Genomic DNA, 16,380 nt, shown 5'->3' on the forward strand with positions numbered 1-16,380 from the left:
TGGCCTTCAACTCTCAGAGATCTATCTGCCTCTGCTGACTCAATGCTGGGATCAAAGGTGTCTGCTACCACTGCCAGCAAGCCAGAAGTATGACACCAATATAGACTGTACAGAGTCTGTACCTCAAGACAGAATCAAGACTAATCAGTCCCAGCAACACCAATATATTTAACAGGCAGGAGGCCCCATCTCCATGAAAAATTAGGTAAAATTTCAGGTGCATCTGTGATTGTAGAATTAGGAGTAAAGTCAGGAAAATTGGGAATTCAGGACCAGTCTTGGCAACATGAGACTCCACAGCAAACAAAACCAAATAAAAAAAATTTTTGGTAGTTCTCCAATTTTATTTGACACTCAACAGGTTAGTTCTCATCCACATTGACTGACTGTAGACTTTTGAATGTGGTAACAGGCACGTAGGTTACTAACATGTACAACTTGTTTGGTGAGTCCTCATCCTCGTTACATTTTTTGGACAAATGTACACGGATATGGTATGGAACATTCCTTATTCCTCTGGCCCAGATGGCTTCTATTGAGCCTGGTATCAATACGTACATCTGGAGTCCCTATCTCCTTCATGGCAAATTTCCGGATTTCTTTGAGTGCCTGAGGAGCACGCTTCTTGAAGCCCATGCCATGGATGTGCTTGTGAATGTTGATCATGTATTCTCGGGTCACCACCTCGTTGATGGCAGAATGGCCCTTCTTCTTTTCGTCACTCTTCTTTGCAGGAGCCATTCTGCCAGGCCCAAGTTGGAAAGGCCCAAGTAAAAATTTAAAGAATCTTAAAAAGCATAGTAAGATTTAGCATGCATATTTCTACCTCTAGGAATTGAATTGTTCTATCAGAGACCCTTATGAATGCCACATCATTGCTGTAAATTCTTTAGGTTTCCTTTTTTTTTTCCAAGACAGGGTTTCTCTGTATTGTTTTGGAGACTGTCCTGGAACTCGCTCTGTAGACCACGCTGGGCTCGAACTCAGAGATCCTCCTGCCTCTGCCTCCCGAGTGCTGGGATTGAAGGCATGCAGCACCAACGCCCGGCTCTTAAGCATTTTTACCTAGTCCTCTGATTACATTTTCTCATTTAAGTGTATCTTGTGAGTCGGGTGGTATTAGTGCATGACTTTGACTCTAGCACCCGGGAGGCAGAGGCAGGCAGATCTCTGTGAGTGTGAGGACAGTCTGGTCTACAGGGCGAGTTCCAGTACAGCCAGGACTCCACAAAGAAACCCTGTTTTGAAAAACAAACTAACAAAAAAGTGTAGTTTCTGCTTTTTTCTTCTTTCCCTTACATCTCCTCTACTTGCCCCTTGTCCCCCAAATCTTTGTAGCCAAGATGGTTTTCAGGGTTTTTGTTTTTTGTAATGTGAGTTTAAACCACTGTATCTGTCTAACATTTGCGGTCTGAACAGGGTTTAGAAGCAGGTGTGCTGTTGCAAACTTTCAACTGCAGTGCTTGTGAGATTGAAGGAGAAAGGTTGAGGTCAACTCGAGTTACACAGAGGCACACTTCCGGTACCCCCAACTCATTCATTCTTTTAGTTTGTGAGATAGGGCCTCCCATCTCCCCACATGCAAATGGATCCCAAACCATGTAGCTGCAGATAACAGATCCTATTCCTCTTGCCTCTATCTCGGGAGTTAAATCAGGATTACAGGTGTGTCACCATGTTCAGTAATCTTACTGTTCACATCTTTTCATAATGAAGAATACAAGGTAACTTAAAATATTTTAGCAGTGTTCTCTCTCTCTCTCTCTCTCTCTCTCTCTCTCTCTGTGTGTGTGTGTGCACGCGCACGCACGCACGTGCACTTCTGAGTGCAAGTGGCCACAGAAGCCAAAAGAATCAGATCCTGTCCTGTAGCTGGATTTAGTAGCAGTTGAGAGGAGCTCAATGTGGGTGCTGGGAATCAAATATCAAATTTGAGTTCTCTTAATCGCTGAGCCATCTTTCCAGCTTAAGTTTTATAACTAGCTCTGAGACGGCAGAAAGAGATTTTCTTCAGTTTTTTGTTTTTTTTTTTTTTGGTTTTTCGAGACAGGGTTTCTCTGTAGCTTTGGAGGCTGTCCTGGAACTCAATTTATAGACCAGGCTGGTCTCGAACTCACAGAGATCCACCTGCCTCTGCCTCCCGAGTGCTGGGATTAAAGGCTTGCGCCACCAACGCCCGGCCTTTCTCTTCAGTTTAACTGGGCGGTGGTGGCTAACACCTTTGATGCCAGCACTCGGTTGGCAGAGGCAGGCAGATATCTGTGAGTTCGAGGCCAGCCTGGTCTAGAGAGTGAGTTCTATGACAGCCAGGACTGTTACAGAAAAACCTTTCTCGAAAAACCAAAAACAAAATCCCAAACAAAAAACAATACTGCCTTAAATTTATTTTATGTGCGTTGGTGTTTTGCCTGCATGTATGTCTGTATAAGGGAATTGGATCCCTTGGAACAGGAGTCAAGACAGCTGTGAGTTGCCGTGTGGGTGCTGGGAATTGAACCGGGGTCCTCGGAAGATCAGCCAGTGCTCTTAACGGCTGAACCATCTCTCTCCAGCCTTTTTTCTTTTTCTTTTTTTTTCCTTGGGTTTTTTGATACAGGGTTTCTATTGCTTTGGAGGCTGTCCTGGGACTTGCTCTGTAGACCAGGCTGGCCTCAAATCACTGAGATCTGCCTGCCTCTGCCTCCGGAGTACTGGGATTAAAAGTGTGTGCCACCAATGCAACGCCTGGCTCTCCAGTCCTATTTATTTATTTATTTCCTTACTCATGTATTTATTCATTCATTCATTTATCGACAGAGATCTCATTCTGTTCATTAATTCATTCATCCATCCGTCCATTCATTCACCGACAGAGGCCTCATTCTGTCATTTATGCTGGTCTCCCACTCGAGGCATTCTCCGGCCTCAGCCCCCGGCGTGCTGGGATTACGGGATTACACGCATGGACCACCACGCCCGACTTCCCAGGCGGTCTAGACCGTCGGGTCTTTCCCCTCCATCCCTGTGCCACCCCGACTCTGCCTGCTCCTGGAGAAAAGGCCTTCCTCCTGTCTGCCGCAGCTCCCCTATTGCCCTCCCAGCTCCAGGGAAAGCACCGGAAGTTGCTCACCCCCAGGCCGGAAATCGCTCACGCCCCGCGCCGGGCGCTCCGGTCTCGGCGGGGTGCGGAGCTGTCACAGGGTCTCGTGGGCACGGTGGCGGCGGCCCTGGGGAGGGGCGCGGTGGGTCCACAGCGGCCTTCCGCGGCCTTGGCACCGGGGTAGGTAGGGCGCAGCTGCGCACGGGGTGCGGCGCGGGCCGCGGCGCGGGCTAACGGGAACCGTGAGCCCCGCACTGCCAATTGGAGCCGGCTCGGCGTCGGAGGGATCGGCGGGAAATGGCGGACGAGGCTTTGTTTTTGCTTCTCCATAACGAGATGGTGTCCGGAGTGTACAAGTCCGCCGAGCAGGGGGAAGTGGTGAGTGTGCCGCCGCGCACCCTGGGGTCCTGCGGGACTCCTGCTTCCGTTCCTCTTCCGCCCCGCGGCCGCAGACGCCCGGTAGCTTAGACCCAACCGGTCCACCTCGAGGCATCCCACAACACATCGCCGGAGTGTCGGCTGTCTCCTCCGAGATTTACTCTCTCATCCCTTCCTGCTTCGTGCCTTCAGCTTGGTGTGCTGGTGTCCGTATGTGCCCTTGAGTGCGCGCCACAGATTTTTTTATAATTGGCCCAATGAGGGTTTACCGAGCGTCTAACTGCAGAGCAGTTGATGTTGACGAACCTAACTAATTTTCCTGGTGCTCCCGCACTTCGAGTGACCCACCATAGCTATCCCAGAGAGACTCTCCGCCCACCTTTCTCGTCTCTTGACTCAGGGTACCACTCCACACCTCCACACAGTTCCAGGGCCGAACCCTGATGAATCTTGGAGTTAAAGCAGAGGAAACTTAGCAATAATGATAAAACTACTTAAATTAATTAACATTTGGTGTTCGTTATGTGAGAGCTGGTTTTAGGAGTCTGGCTAATAGTTAATCGTGAATGACACAGTGGCCCCGTCCTTGTGGAGGTTACGTAGAATTTGGAATTCTTGTTTCCTCTTGATTTCTCTATTTAGTGGGACTGGGCCTTCTAGATAAAGAAGATTAAACCCTTCCCTCACAGACTTTAGGGGATAGAATTTAGTGATCAAGGTATTGGGTCGCAATTAGGCATAAAAAAATCACAGAAAATTATCGGATTTTAGAAATGAGACACTCTGAAGTCAGTAGACCTCCCCAAGTGCTGGCATTCAAGGCATGTGCTGACACCTGGCAGGAGCCCCCTATTTAATGCTGTTGATAAGGGGGTGAAGGCTAGGAAATGGAATTATGAAAGACGAGGGACTTTGTTTTTGAGGCAGGATCTTACTGTGTATCTTTGGCTGACTGGCCTGGAATTTGCTTTGTAGACCAGGCTGACTTCAAAGTCACAGAGATCTGCCTGCCTCTGCCTCCCAGGTGTTTCTCAGTGGGAGACTTAAAAGTTAGGGAATGGTGTGTTCCGTTTGCTTGGTATGAAGAGAGCTCTGTGTCTGGGCTAGAGAGGGCTCAAGATGTATTATTGTGGCAGTCAGGGCAGGAGATAATCGAGGGAGGTGAACTCTAAGCCTTGGTTAAATACAGGAATGGAGGCTGAAATGATGTCTGTAGATTAAAGCATGTGGGTGGGATGGAAGCGCTGTTAATGAGAAAAGGGATAAAGAGAAGAGGTACGGAGACTATTGAATTATATGCAGGTTCTTTTGTTTTGCTTTTGGAGACAGTTAAGAAAAGGTGCTGACAGATTGTAAACTGTAAGAAAGATGAGCATTAGCCTGGCGCATGCCTTTAATTCCACCACTCAGGAGGCAGAGGCAGGCCTGGTCTACAGTGTGAGTTCCAGAACGGGCTCCAAAGCTACACAGAGAAACCCTGTCTTTTTTCCTTTTTGCTTTTCGAGACAAGTTTCTCTGTAGCTTTGGAGGTTGTTATAGAACTCAGTCTGTAGACCAGGCTTTGAACTCCCAGAGATTCACCTGTCTCTGCCTCCAGAGTGCTGGAATTAAAGGTGTCTGCCACCACTGCTCAGCTCAAATCCTGCTTCTCATTTTCCCATTACACCTATCTATAACATAACCCCCCCCATCTTTATTTTATTTTATTTTACTTTGGCTTTTTGAGACAGGGTTTCTCTGTGGCTTTGGAGGTTGTTGTAGAACTAGCTTTTATAGATCAGGCTGATCTCAAACTCACAGAGCTCCACCTGCATCTGCCTCCTGAGTGCTGGGATTAAAGGTGTTCGCTACCACTGTCTGACCAACATTCTTATTTATATTATATTTTGTGTGTGTGGGTGATGTTTATAGGCGTCACAGCTGGTTAGGACTGTTGGCTGCTTTCCTCCCGTGGCAGTTCGCATACCTCTTTTGGATACTGTGGTAGCTAGTCTTCAGGGCGTATACTTCTAGTCAGTTCCAACTCAGTTCATCCAAGCTCTGTGTGTGATGTGTGTCGTGCCTTCAACAACAGAGTCTTACTTCAGGTTCTGGGAGGCGGTCAAGGGCAAGGGTAATAGCCTGTATTGTTTTAGGGAGTCTACTGAACTCCCTCCCCTTAGCAACAGTTGCAGAGAGATGTTCCACAACTGGCACTGTTAGCATGTGGCTCTGGGGTGAGCATTATCTCCTTAAGCAGTGTTACTTAATTGAAACTGTATGTGTGTGTGTATTCTAGTGTCATCTTGAATTTATTTTTTAGCATTTCAAAATTGTCACTATACTACCAGCGGAAGACTCTCCTGATAAAGGTGCTTGTTGCCAAGCCTGAGGACCTCAGTTGACTTGTTGAGTCCTTGCATTCATATGGTGGGAAGAGCACTAATTGCCACAAATTTCCCTCTCATTTCCACCTGTGTGCCACGACGTACCCCTCCAAATACTTACAATAAAATAGCTAAGTAGAAAGTTGTTAATTAAGGGTTTTCCTGTGAGAGTCTTCTACTTGTTTGTTTATTTATTTTTTAAGCTATTGTGAATTTGCTTTCCCCCTGATTTCTTTCTTTGCAAGTGGTATATAGAAATGGTGCTGACTAAAAAAAAAAAAACAATGTTTGAGTCTGTGTGTGTCCATCTGCCCTTGAGTGTGCCGTGTGCATGTCATAGTGAACTCCTGGAGTCATTTCTCTCTTTTAGCATGGGTCCTATGGGTTAAGTCATCAGGGTTGGTGGCAAGTACCTTTACCAGCTGAGCCATCTTTTTGGCCTCTGATTTCTATTTTACTGCTTTAAAACACACATGTCTTAGGATTCTAAGAGTATTCAAAACCTTGTTTTTTTTTTTTTTAATAGGAAAATGGACGATGTATTACTAAGCTGGAAAACATGGGGTTCCGAGTGGGACAAGGACTGATAGAAAGGTGAGCAGTATGGATTTGAAACTTTTCTTCCAGGTAGGTTATGAACACAGAAGGTCCATTTCAAATCATTACAGAAAAGTTGAGATATTTTGATTTTGATTTCCAGTTTTTAATTGCTTTCTATTTTGTAGTTAGTAGATTGAACATTGTTTTTAAGGGGCTGCTGGAATGTCAGTAGCAGAGCATGTGTTTAGTGAACATGAGGCCCTGGGTTCCATCACTGAAAAAGACATTCGCTTTAGATCTGATGCTAGTTTAATTCTGTCACTCAGGCTTTGTTTTTTGTCGACGTGGCCTTGCATAGTCATTGGCTTCAGATTTACTATTCTTCCTGTCAGGACTCTGAGTGCTGGGATTAGAACCATTCTCTACTGTGCCCAGCTTCAAATTTTGTGTTTTCATAATTGGGGAAGACCTGTTTTACATAGGTGATTTTTTTTTCCCCTGAAAACATTAATATATTGAGATACGTATTTTACAGTCTGATTGCATTTTCTGCTTATGGCCTAGTAGGTTTTTAAAAACTGATTGGAATTTTGTTTAACTGCATAGGCATAGAATGCCCAAAGTTTATGTTCATGGATCACTTTCTTTTTTGCTTTTTTGTATTCTTTTCTGAATATCTAAATAGTTGAATTTAGATTAGATTAAATTTTGCATAAAACATGCCAATTATGCTTACTCCCCCCCCTCTCTTTTTTTGTTTTTTTGAGTCAGGGTTTCTCTGTATTGTTTTGGAGACTGTCCTGGAACTCACTCTGTAGACCAGGCTGGCCTGGAACTCACAGAGATCCACCTGCCTCTGCCTCCCAAGTGCTGGGATTAAAGGCGTGTGCCACCAACGCTCGGCATTTTTTTTTTTAAAGACAGGGTTTCTGTGTTCTGGAACTTGCTCTGTAGATCAGGCTGGCCTCGAATTCACAGAGATAGATGTCCCTTCCTCTGCTTCATAAGTGCTGGGATTAAATGTGTGTGCTATCACTACCTGGCTTTTTTTTTTTTTTTTTTGAGCTAGAGTTTCATACCACAGCTCTACCTCCCAACCTGCCCTGGAACTCATATAGCCCAGGTTATCTTTAGACCTGTGGAGACCTTATCTCAGCCTCCAGTGCTTGGATTATAGGCACAAACCACCACGCTCAACTAGGTCACTGAGAGTATGGCTGACTAGTAACTAATAGACTCTTGAGTCACATAATTATGTAACAGAATGTAAATCTACTGAGCTGAGACTGAGTGTCAATAAATGTTTAGTGCTAGTGGCATTTAGAAATTAGTTAATAATTTGCTCCTTGTTAGAAAAATATTTCCTCCTCTGTTTTCTTTGGAAGAAATACATTGCATTACTTCTAGTTGATCTTCTTAGGTTTACCAAAGATACTGCAAGGTTCAAGGATGAATTAGACATCATGAAGTTTATATGTAAAGATTTTTGGACTACAGTATTCAAGAAACAAATTGACAATCTAAGGACAAATCATCAGGTATTTCGATAAATCTTTTTTGTTGTTTTGAAGACCTTTTTTTAAAGTCATGTAATGTGAACAACCTTCATCTCAAGTATTTACTTAGCTATTGCTGTATGTGATTACGTGTGAATGCAGCCACTTGTGTGGCACAGGGAGGTGAGAGAGCAGCTTCTGGGAGCTGTTTCTCCTCCTACCTTAGGTTGGTGGGATCCAGGTGAGATTGTGAGGCTTGTGCACAAGTGCTTTTACCTGCGGAGCTAGCTTCGTTACTCTCTCTCTTTTTTTTTTTTTTTTGGTTTTTCGAGACAGGGTTTCTCTGTGGCTTTGGAGGCTGTCCTGGAACTAGCTCTTTGTTTTTTGTTTGTTTGTTTGTTTTTTGTTTTTTGTTTTTTGTTTTTTGTTTTATGAGACAGGGTTTCTCTGTATTGTTTTGGAGGCTGTCCTGGAACTAGCTCTGTAGACCAGGCTGGCCTCGAACTCACAGCGATCCGCCTGCCTCTGTCTCCCGAGTGCTGGGATTAAAGGCGTGCGCCACCAACGCCTGGCTTTTTGTTACTCTTAATTCACTTATTGAAATTAATTTTTTGAGGATTTATTTTTATGTATATAAGAGCGCCTTGTGTATTCAGTTGTCAGAAGAGGGTGTCATTTCTTGCAGCTGGAGTTATAAAAGGTTGTGAACTTCAGTGTGTTTGCTGAGCTTTTAACCTGTGTCCTTTGCTGGGGTAGCAAGTGATCTTCATAGCTGAGCCATCTCACTCTCCAGCACCCTAGAACTCTTCTTTTGGGGGGTGGGCAGAGATAAATGTCATGTTTTCCTAATGTGATTGGTAAGTCAGTCTTTTTCTCTAATAGGGTAAAGTGAATTAGGAGAAAATAGTTATCAGTAACTATAACTGTTTTTTCCCCCTGTAATTACAAGTTGTTTTAAAATTAAAATGTAGCATCGGGAGGCAGAGGCAGGTGGATCTCTTAAGTTTGAGGTCAGCCTAGTATACAGAGTGAGTTCCAGGATAGCCAGAATAACACAGAGAAACCCTGTCTTGAAAAGCCAAAACAAACAAACAAACAACAAACAAAAAACCCCACAAGTTGAAAATGGGGGCTGGGAAGACAGCTCGGTGGTTAAGTGCCTGTATTGCTCTTCTAGGAGACGTGAGTTTGGTTCCTGGTACCTATGATAGATGTCTCACAAACTCTTGAGATTACAGCTCCAAGAGGACTTCTTTGGGAATCTACATGCATGTATACATTCATACATATAAATACCTAATTACTTAAAATAACCCAACTGGGCATGATGGCACATGCCTTTAATCCCAGCACTTGGGAGAGACAGGCCGTTGGAAAGATTGCTGAGTTTGAGACCAGCCTGGTCTACATAGCAAGTTCTAGGACAGTCAGGGTTACACAAACAAAAAACAAAACAAACAAAAATAACCCTCTATCAGTGGGCAAAGAGACACCTCATTTTTGGTGGTGTTTTTATACCTGGGGCTTTCTGAGTTCCAGTTGGCAGGGACGTCTGAGAAAGACATCAGTCTCTGTGGTTTAAGCCTGAGTAACTCATTGCCTACAAGTTTGTGTGTCACAGGGTCTGTGGATGGAGGTGGACAAAACAGTCCTTTTTAGCATTACTGAAGGGTCTCTGGATGCAACTCTTCATTCCACTGGCCAGAAATGATAAAATGGGTCTTCTTTTCCAAAACATGTTTTTCAATAAAACTGTTAGAACTGGGGAAAAAAATCTTTAGAATATAGCACAAGAGTAATTGGTTTAGGAGTGATTCTTTATCATTCAGAAATATGATAGTATTCAGAACCAAACTATATCATATTTATATCTTTATAATAGTTTATAACACCTAATTCATAGACCATATTTAACTCTTAAGTTACTCGCTTTGGTTTGATTAGAGAGATGACTCAGTGGTTAAGAGCTCGTACTATTATAACAGAGGCCCTAAGTTCAATTCCCAGTATCCCTATCAGGTGCTCACAGCTGTCTGTAATTCCAGCTCCAGGGGATCTGATGTTTTCTGTCATCTCAGTGAGCAGCTACACTGATGTGCACATTCCCATACACACATACACACAACTTTTTTTTGCTGTTTTTACGAGACAAGGTTTCTCTGTGTTGTTTTGGAGGCTGTCGGTCCAGCCCAGCCTCGAACTCACAGAGATCCGCCAGCCTCTGCCTCTCGAGTGCTGGGACTAAAGGCGTGCACTACCACCGCCCTGCACAACTTTTTTTATAGATGTTTTAAGACAGTATTCTCAGGCTGGGTGTTGTTGGCGCATGCCTTTAATCCCAGCACTCGAGAGGCAGAGGCGGGCGGATCTCTGTGAGTTCCAGCCTGGTCTACAGAGCGAGTACCAGGACAGCCTCCAAAACAATACAGAGAAACCCTGACTCAAAAAAGCAAAAACAAAAAAAAAAAGGACAGGGTTCTCTGTGTATCAGCCCTAGATGTCCTGGAACTTGCTTTGGAGACCAGGCTAGCATCAAACTCAAAGAGATCTGCCTGCTTCTGAGTGCTGGGACTAAAGGTGTGTGCCACCATTGCCTGACCCACACAATTAAAAAAAATGAATCTTAAAAGGAACTTGTTTTGATGTGCACTGGTTAGTTTGTGTTCTTTTTATTTATTCATTGATTCATTTACCTGTCTGTCTGTCTACCTATTTACCTACCTGTCTTACTTATCTATTTATGTATTGAGACAGAGATTCACTCTGTATCCCAGGCTGCTGACTCTGTGGTGGAATCACAGTCATGGGACACTACACTCACCTAGGGTAAGGTAATTTGTAAGAACTGTAGACTACATTGACTTTTGGTATTATTTTTTTATTTTTAAAACAGGGCATTTACGTACTTCAAGACAACAAATTTCGACTACTTACTCAGCTGTCTGCAGGAAAACAGTATTTAGAACATGCATCAAAGGTATTTAATGGAATTTGGTTTTGTACTAAAACAGAATAACAGGGAAAATTACAAAGCCAATCATAGCAGATTGAAATTAAACATAGTAATTTCAACAACTCATTGAAAAGCCCATACATGTTCTTAAGTGATCCTCTTTTGTTTAAAGTAGATTTTCTTCTTTTTTTTTTTTTAGATTTTTTACTTTATTGTTTTGCATGTATGAGTGTTTTGCCTGCTTTATATGTTGTTCACCATATGTGTGCTGGTACTTGAGGAGGTGGTGAGCTTCTTTGTGCGTGCTGGGAAGTGAATTCCTGTCCTTTGCAAGACTAACAAGTGGTCTTAACTGTTGAACCAACTTTGTAGCCACCTCTTTTTTTCTTAACCTGAAAAATCCAAGTTAAAAAATTTCTTTTAATAAATTGTTTTGCCAGTAGTGGTGTCGAGTCAGTGGTACATGCCTTAAATCCCAGCACTCAGGAAGCAGTGGTAGGCAGGTCTCTGAGTTTGAGGCTAGCCTGGTCTCAGTGAGCTCCAGGACAGCCAGGGCTACACAAAGAAACCCCATCTCAAAAAACAATAAACAAATAAACAAACAGCAAACAAATCAGTACACTGTTTCAATAAATAGTAATTTTGCTTATGCCATTTTGTTAAGCCATTTTCTATGAAACAGGAGACTTATTGACCATTAGCTCCTGAGTACCTGAGTAGGGCAGTAGAGACCAATAAGAGAGACACTCTGCGCCGGGCGGTGGTGGCGCACGCCTTTAATCCCAGCACTCGGGAGGCAGAGGCAGGTGGATCTCTGTGAGTTCGAGGCCAGGCTGGACCGACAGCCTCCAAAACAATACAGAGAAACCCTGTCTCGAAAAACCAAAAAAAAAAAAAAAAAAAAAAAGAGAGAGACACTCTGCCAGCGAGTGTAGACTTACTCCAGATTCTTTACTATGGTGTTGTTACTGCAGTAAAGATACTCAGACACAGACATTAGCTGTGCAGAATCAGCCACCTCAGAGCTTATCTCCTTTGGTAGGCTAAAATGTTTAAGAAATATAATTGTCATTTGTTTCTAAAAGTTTGTTTCATGTTAAGTATATATATGTTTCTAGGGTTTGTGTGAGTTTTGCCTTTAATCACAAAGAAATCAATGAGTAAACAGATGGACTAAAGGAAATTAACACACTTCAGGGTGTTTTGTTTTTGGAGGGGAGGAAGGATCTCACTTTGTAGTTTGGCTGCTCTGAAACTTCCTATGTAGATCAGGTTCTCCTGGAACTTACAGATCTAATACCTCTGCCTCTTAAGTGCTTATATTAAAGGCCTATGATGTCACCATGCCTGGCAGAATAACATATTTTAATATAAGGATTCCTTTAAAATAACTAAAGTATTTAGGCAAGTATAATTGCTGTTTATCTGTAAATACTTGTTCTTTCTTCAGTTGTCTATTAATTTCTTAAAATTACAAAGGTAATAGGTTTCAGATTCTTCTTTCAGGTATGCTTTATTGGTCCTCCTGTCCCACTGCTCACTTCTTCATGTCTGCCTCCTTTGTGCTGACCTCCTACTCCTAATAGCCTCCCTTCTGCCTTCATGCTAGTATTGCATTGTCCTCTTTTGTTTAAAATTTCCCTCCCATATCTGAATTAGCTTGTAAATACAGTGTAGTTACGATGTAGAAATCACGGACCTAGAACCATATGAATTTAGACTTAAAGTGTATGTATACATACATTATTTTTGCTTTAACTGGATTGATGACTCAGCAGTTAAGAGCATTTACCACAAAGCCCAGGCTGGTCCCCAACTTGTAGTGATCCTCTTGCCTAAGTCGATTGAGGTCTAGGATTGCAGACAAGCTTCATAGCTAGGCTTTAAGTCTTAAACAAGATGAGATATTTGGTTGTAGGAAGTTGGACATGTTGGCACATGCTTGTAATCCCAGTGTTTGGCAGACAGAAGCTGGAAGACCAGAAGTTAGCTACATAGGAAGCTTGAGGCCTGGCTGACCTACATGAGACCCTGTCTCAAAAGGTGAAAAAAGGAAAAAAGGCAGACAGGTCTTTGCTTAGTCAGCAAGGAAGGCTGAGAAAATAGGGAAGATATTAAGGAGCCCTCAGTGACTAGAAAAGGAACTAGTTAAGCATTGTACTAAGCGTCTAGTTAGATCCCTGTGTACAAGCCAACTTTGTTGTTTCTTGAGCTAAACTTAGCCTAGTTCTGTGTTTTGTTATTACTCTAGATTCAACTCTAACAGTTCTCTTACTATATCTGTGCTGTTCCTTTCTTTTAGTTAGAGGTTACATGGTATGGGGACTTTGTATGCTGCTCAGGTTGGCCTCTAATTCCTGCCTCAAGAAATGATCCTCCTAGCCGGGTGTTGGTGGCTCACACCTTTAATCCCAGCACTCGGGAGGCAGAGGCAGGTGGATCTCTGTGAGTTCCAGGCCAGCCTGGTCTACAGAGCAAGCTCCAGGACAGCCTCCAAAACAATACAGAGAAACCCTGTCTCAAAAAACCAAAAAAATAAAAATAAAAATAAAATAAAATAAAATAAAAGAGAAATGATCCTCCTGCCTTAGCCTGAAGAGCTGAAGTACAGGGGTGTACCACCAGTGACTTTTCACACACCAACCTCCTCCCTTTTGGTTTTTTGAGACACAGTCTTGTAATTTTTTTTAAAAAGATTTATTTATTATATATACAGTGTTCTACCTACTTGTGTCCCTGCAGGTCAGAAGAGGGTACCAGATCTCATTACAGGTGGTTGTGAGCCACCATGTGGTTGCTGGGAATTGAACTCAGGACCTCTGAAAGAGCTCTTAACTTCTGAGCCATCTCTCCAGCCCTTGTTGTAATTTTTTTAAAAAAAGCAGCTCGAGAGAGAAAGACACCATGTGACAGAGTTCAAGTGGAGTGTTTTTTATTACGGGAAAGAGATCTTAAAAGGGGGGAAGGGGAGGGGAGAGACTGGCCTCCAGGGACAGGAGCAGCAGGAGAGAGCAAAGAGAGGCAGAGAGAGGGAGAGGAACAGAGATAGACAGGGAGAGAAAGAAAGAGAGAAGGATGGGAGTTGGGCAGGGCTCTTTTACAAGGGAACATAGTGACTAGGCATAGGTGGTGCTCTTAGTGGCTGCAGCTGAGCGCATATCTTGTCAGAACCCCAAGGACAGGCCAGTATAAATGTCTAAATATTAGCAGGTCTTACTATGCGGCTTTGGCTGTTTTTGAACTCACGGTAGATCAGGCTGGCCTTGAACTTGGAGATCAGCCTGCTTCTTCCTAAGTGCTGGGATTAAAGGCCAGCTTCACAACTTCATGTTTTCTTTATATATATATATATGTATATATATATATATTATTTATTTATTATGTATACTGTCTTCTGCCTGCATGCCAGCGGAGAGCACCAGATCCCATTCAAGGTGGTTGTAAGCCACCATGTGGTTGCTGGGAATTGAACTCAGGACCTCTGGAAGAACCGGCTGAGTCATCTCTCCAGCCCAATTGAACCCAGGTCCTCTGGAAGAGCAGACAGTGCTCTTAACCACTGAGCCATCACTCCAGCCCACAACTTCATCTTTTCTTACCCTTGTCTTTTCCTCTTGCTCTTACCTCCTGGTCTTCCTTTTTTCATCCTCCTTTGTAATACAGCACTAATGTATTGATATCATAGCTTAAATCAACTCCATGTTTATCAGCAGCTTATTGTTTTAATAAAACCTTACTGGTTTTTGTATTTTTTTTCCCCCTTTTAGTATCTAGCATTTACATGTGGCTTAATCAGAGGTGGCTTGTCAAACTTGGGAATAAAAAGTATTGTAACAGCTGAAGTATCTTCAATGCCTGCCTGTAAGTTTGTATATCTCACATATGTTTTAAGCCATTTTCAGGCTTTTTCTTTTAAATGTAGAGGAAACTAAAAATGCTGAAACTTTTATTTTAGTATCATTTATTTCACATTTATTTTGGAATATGTTTTCACTCAAGGTACTAACCAAGAAAAAATTAAGTTTCACTGTATTACTTTTTTATCCACTGACAAATTGTAATGAAATACCCAGACTTGACACGCATAGTTACTCACACCTTTAATCCCAGCACTGAGGAAGCAGAGGCAGGCAGTCTCTGAGTACGAAGCTTGCCTGGCCTGGTCTACATAGTGAGCTCCAAGCCAGGGATGCATAATGAGACTCTGTCTCAAAATTGGGGGGGGGTGCAGACACGACCCACAGGACGACGACGACGATGGACTGATGATGGACTGATGGGGGCAGGGGGTCACAGGAGAATGGGACCACACACAGAGAGGCAGACCCAGGGTATAGGAAAGACACCTCATAAACCAGACAGTTATCCAATGGAGTAGGCTTTATTGAATACCTTAAGGAGTGTGAAAAGACCTTTGACATTACAAGTTCTTTGAGTGAAACTACTTCCTGAATGGAAATGAATATGCTTGTTTTCCTTGTGTCTGAAATCAAAGAATAATTGTTCTGTGTTCCAGGCAAATTTCAGGTCATGATACAGAAGCTGTAGAGTGCAGTAAGAAACAAGAGAGACTACTCCTGTGCAAAGTATTGCAAGTACTGATGTCACCTCATCGTTGCTGTCTGTGCTGGAGCAAAGGTGTTCTCTCACCAGATTCACATAGACCAAATCAAAGCAGATAAAAGGCCCTCCCACCATGACATAAACTAACTGAACTGTTCAGTGATTTCAATGAACTAGACACCAAGATGTAAGGTTCTTTAAACATCTTTAGTTCCTTAGTGTGATATGTATTTAACCACAGATTGAGAAGTGAAACTCAGGGTGTGTTGAATTGCTGTATAGATAAATATGCACCAATCAGAATAGTTTGTGTTCAATTGACCAAAATTTGTTAAAGTATAAATCTGTTTTAGTTATTTAAAAAAACAAACCACTATGCTAAATTAAGCTTAATTTTTATTGTATTGTTTATAACTTATTTCTGTCAAGAGAATTTGTATGCTTATATAAGGATTTCATTTATATGTTGTGTATATGTGTATATATAAATACATATGTTACTCTAAATTGCTTGAAAATTCAATTTTACTTTAATAGATTTCAGTCCTTGAGACCGTCATCGATTAATCAAAGTGAAACAGATTAGTTGGTAAATCTAGTGCCAAAAAATATTAAAATATTAGGTATGCTGGGAAGTAATTTTTATACTTACTCCTGCTCACATGTTATCCTTTTAAAAATATTTCATTTGTGTGTGTGTGTGTGTGTGTGTGTGTGTGTGTGTGAGAGAGAGAGAGAGAGAGAGAGAGAGAGAGAGAGAGAGAGAGAGAGAGAGAGAGAGAGAATTTCCTATCTGTTCTGTTGATGAAACTTAGGTTGATTCCATAACTTAGCACTTGTAAGTAAATAATCTCTGATTTGTTAATTTGGAGTCTTTCATGTAAATACTCAGTGCTGTAGTTGCATCACATAGCAGGTCTTTTTTGAGGAGCCTCCATACTGATTTCTGTACTGACTAGACAAATTTAAATTCTTTTTTTTATTAATATTATTTTAATTTTAAAT

General features: G+C 42.4%; 1 protein-coding gene and 1 pseudogene across 2 annotated transcripts; one reads left to right on the forward strand and one right to left on the reverse strand.

The window, feature by feature from the left end:
• Positions 1–323: 323 nt before the first annotated feature.
• LOC101838879 lies at positions 324–3,221 on the reverse strand (annotated as a pseudogene).
• Positions 3,133–16,010, forward strand: Trappc6b (trafficking protein particle complex subunit 6B). Of its 2 annotated transcripts, none has more exons than XM_040743039.1 (6): positions 3,133–3,259; positions 6,350–6,417; positions 7,784–7,901; positions 10,753–10,836; positions 14,580–14,673; positions 15,329–16,010. In XM_040743039.1, exons 2-6 carry the CDS (start codon positions 6,383–6,385, stop codon positions 15,358–15,360), a joined length of 363 nt encoding a protein of 120 aa, XP_040598973.1. In that variant the 5' UTR covers positions 3,133–3,259; positions 6,350–6,382; the 3' UTR covers positions 15,361–16,010. The 2 variants fall into 2 exon arrangements, with proteins under 2 accessions (XP_040598973.1, XP_040598974.1); XM_040743040.1 differs by having other exon boundaries at positions 3,160–3,457.
• The last annotated feature ends 370 nt before the right edge of the window (positions 16,011–16,380 follow it).

Source organism: Mesocricetus auratus, unplaced genomic scaffold (assembly GCF_017639785.1).
Source record: "Mesocricetus auratus isolate SY011 unplaced genomic scaffold, BCM_Maur_2.0 Super-Scaffold_15014, whole genome shotgun sequence".
Taxonomy (NCBI): Eukaryota; Metazoa; Chordata; class Mammalia; order Rodentia; family Cricetidae; genus Mesocricetus; species Mesocricetus auratus.

Bases quoted from the DNA above. Each gene is read 5' to 3' on its own strand.
- Trappc6b (XM_040743040.1), top strand. From the start codon at position 3,377: ATGGCGGACGAGGCTTTGTTTTTGCTTCTCCATAACGAGATGGTGTCC. The intron at 3,458-6,349 runs GTGAGTGTGCCG...TTTTTTTAATAG, and splicing joins CCGCCGAGCAGGGGGAAGTG to GAAAATGGACGATGTATTAC. The intron at 14,674-15,328 runs GTAAGTTTGTAT...TCTGTGTTCCAG, and splicing joins AGTATCTTCAATGCCTGCCT to GCAAATTTCAGGTCATGATA.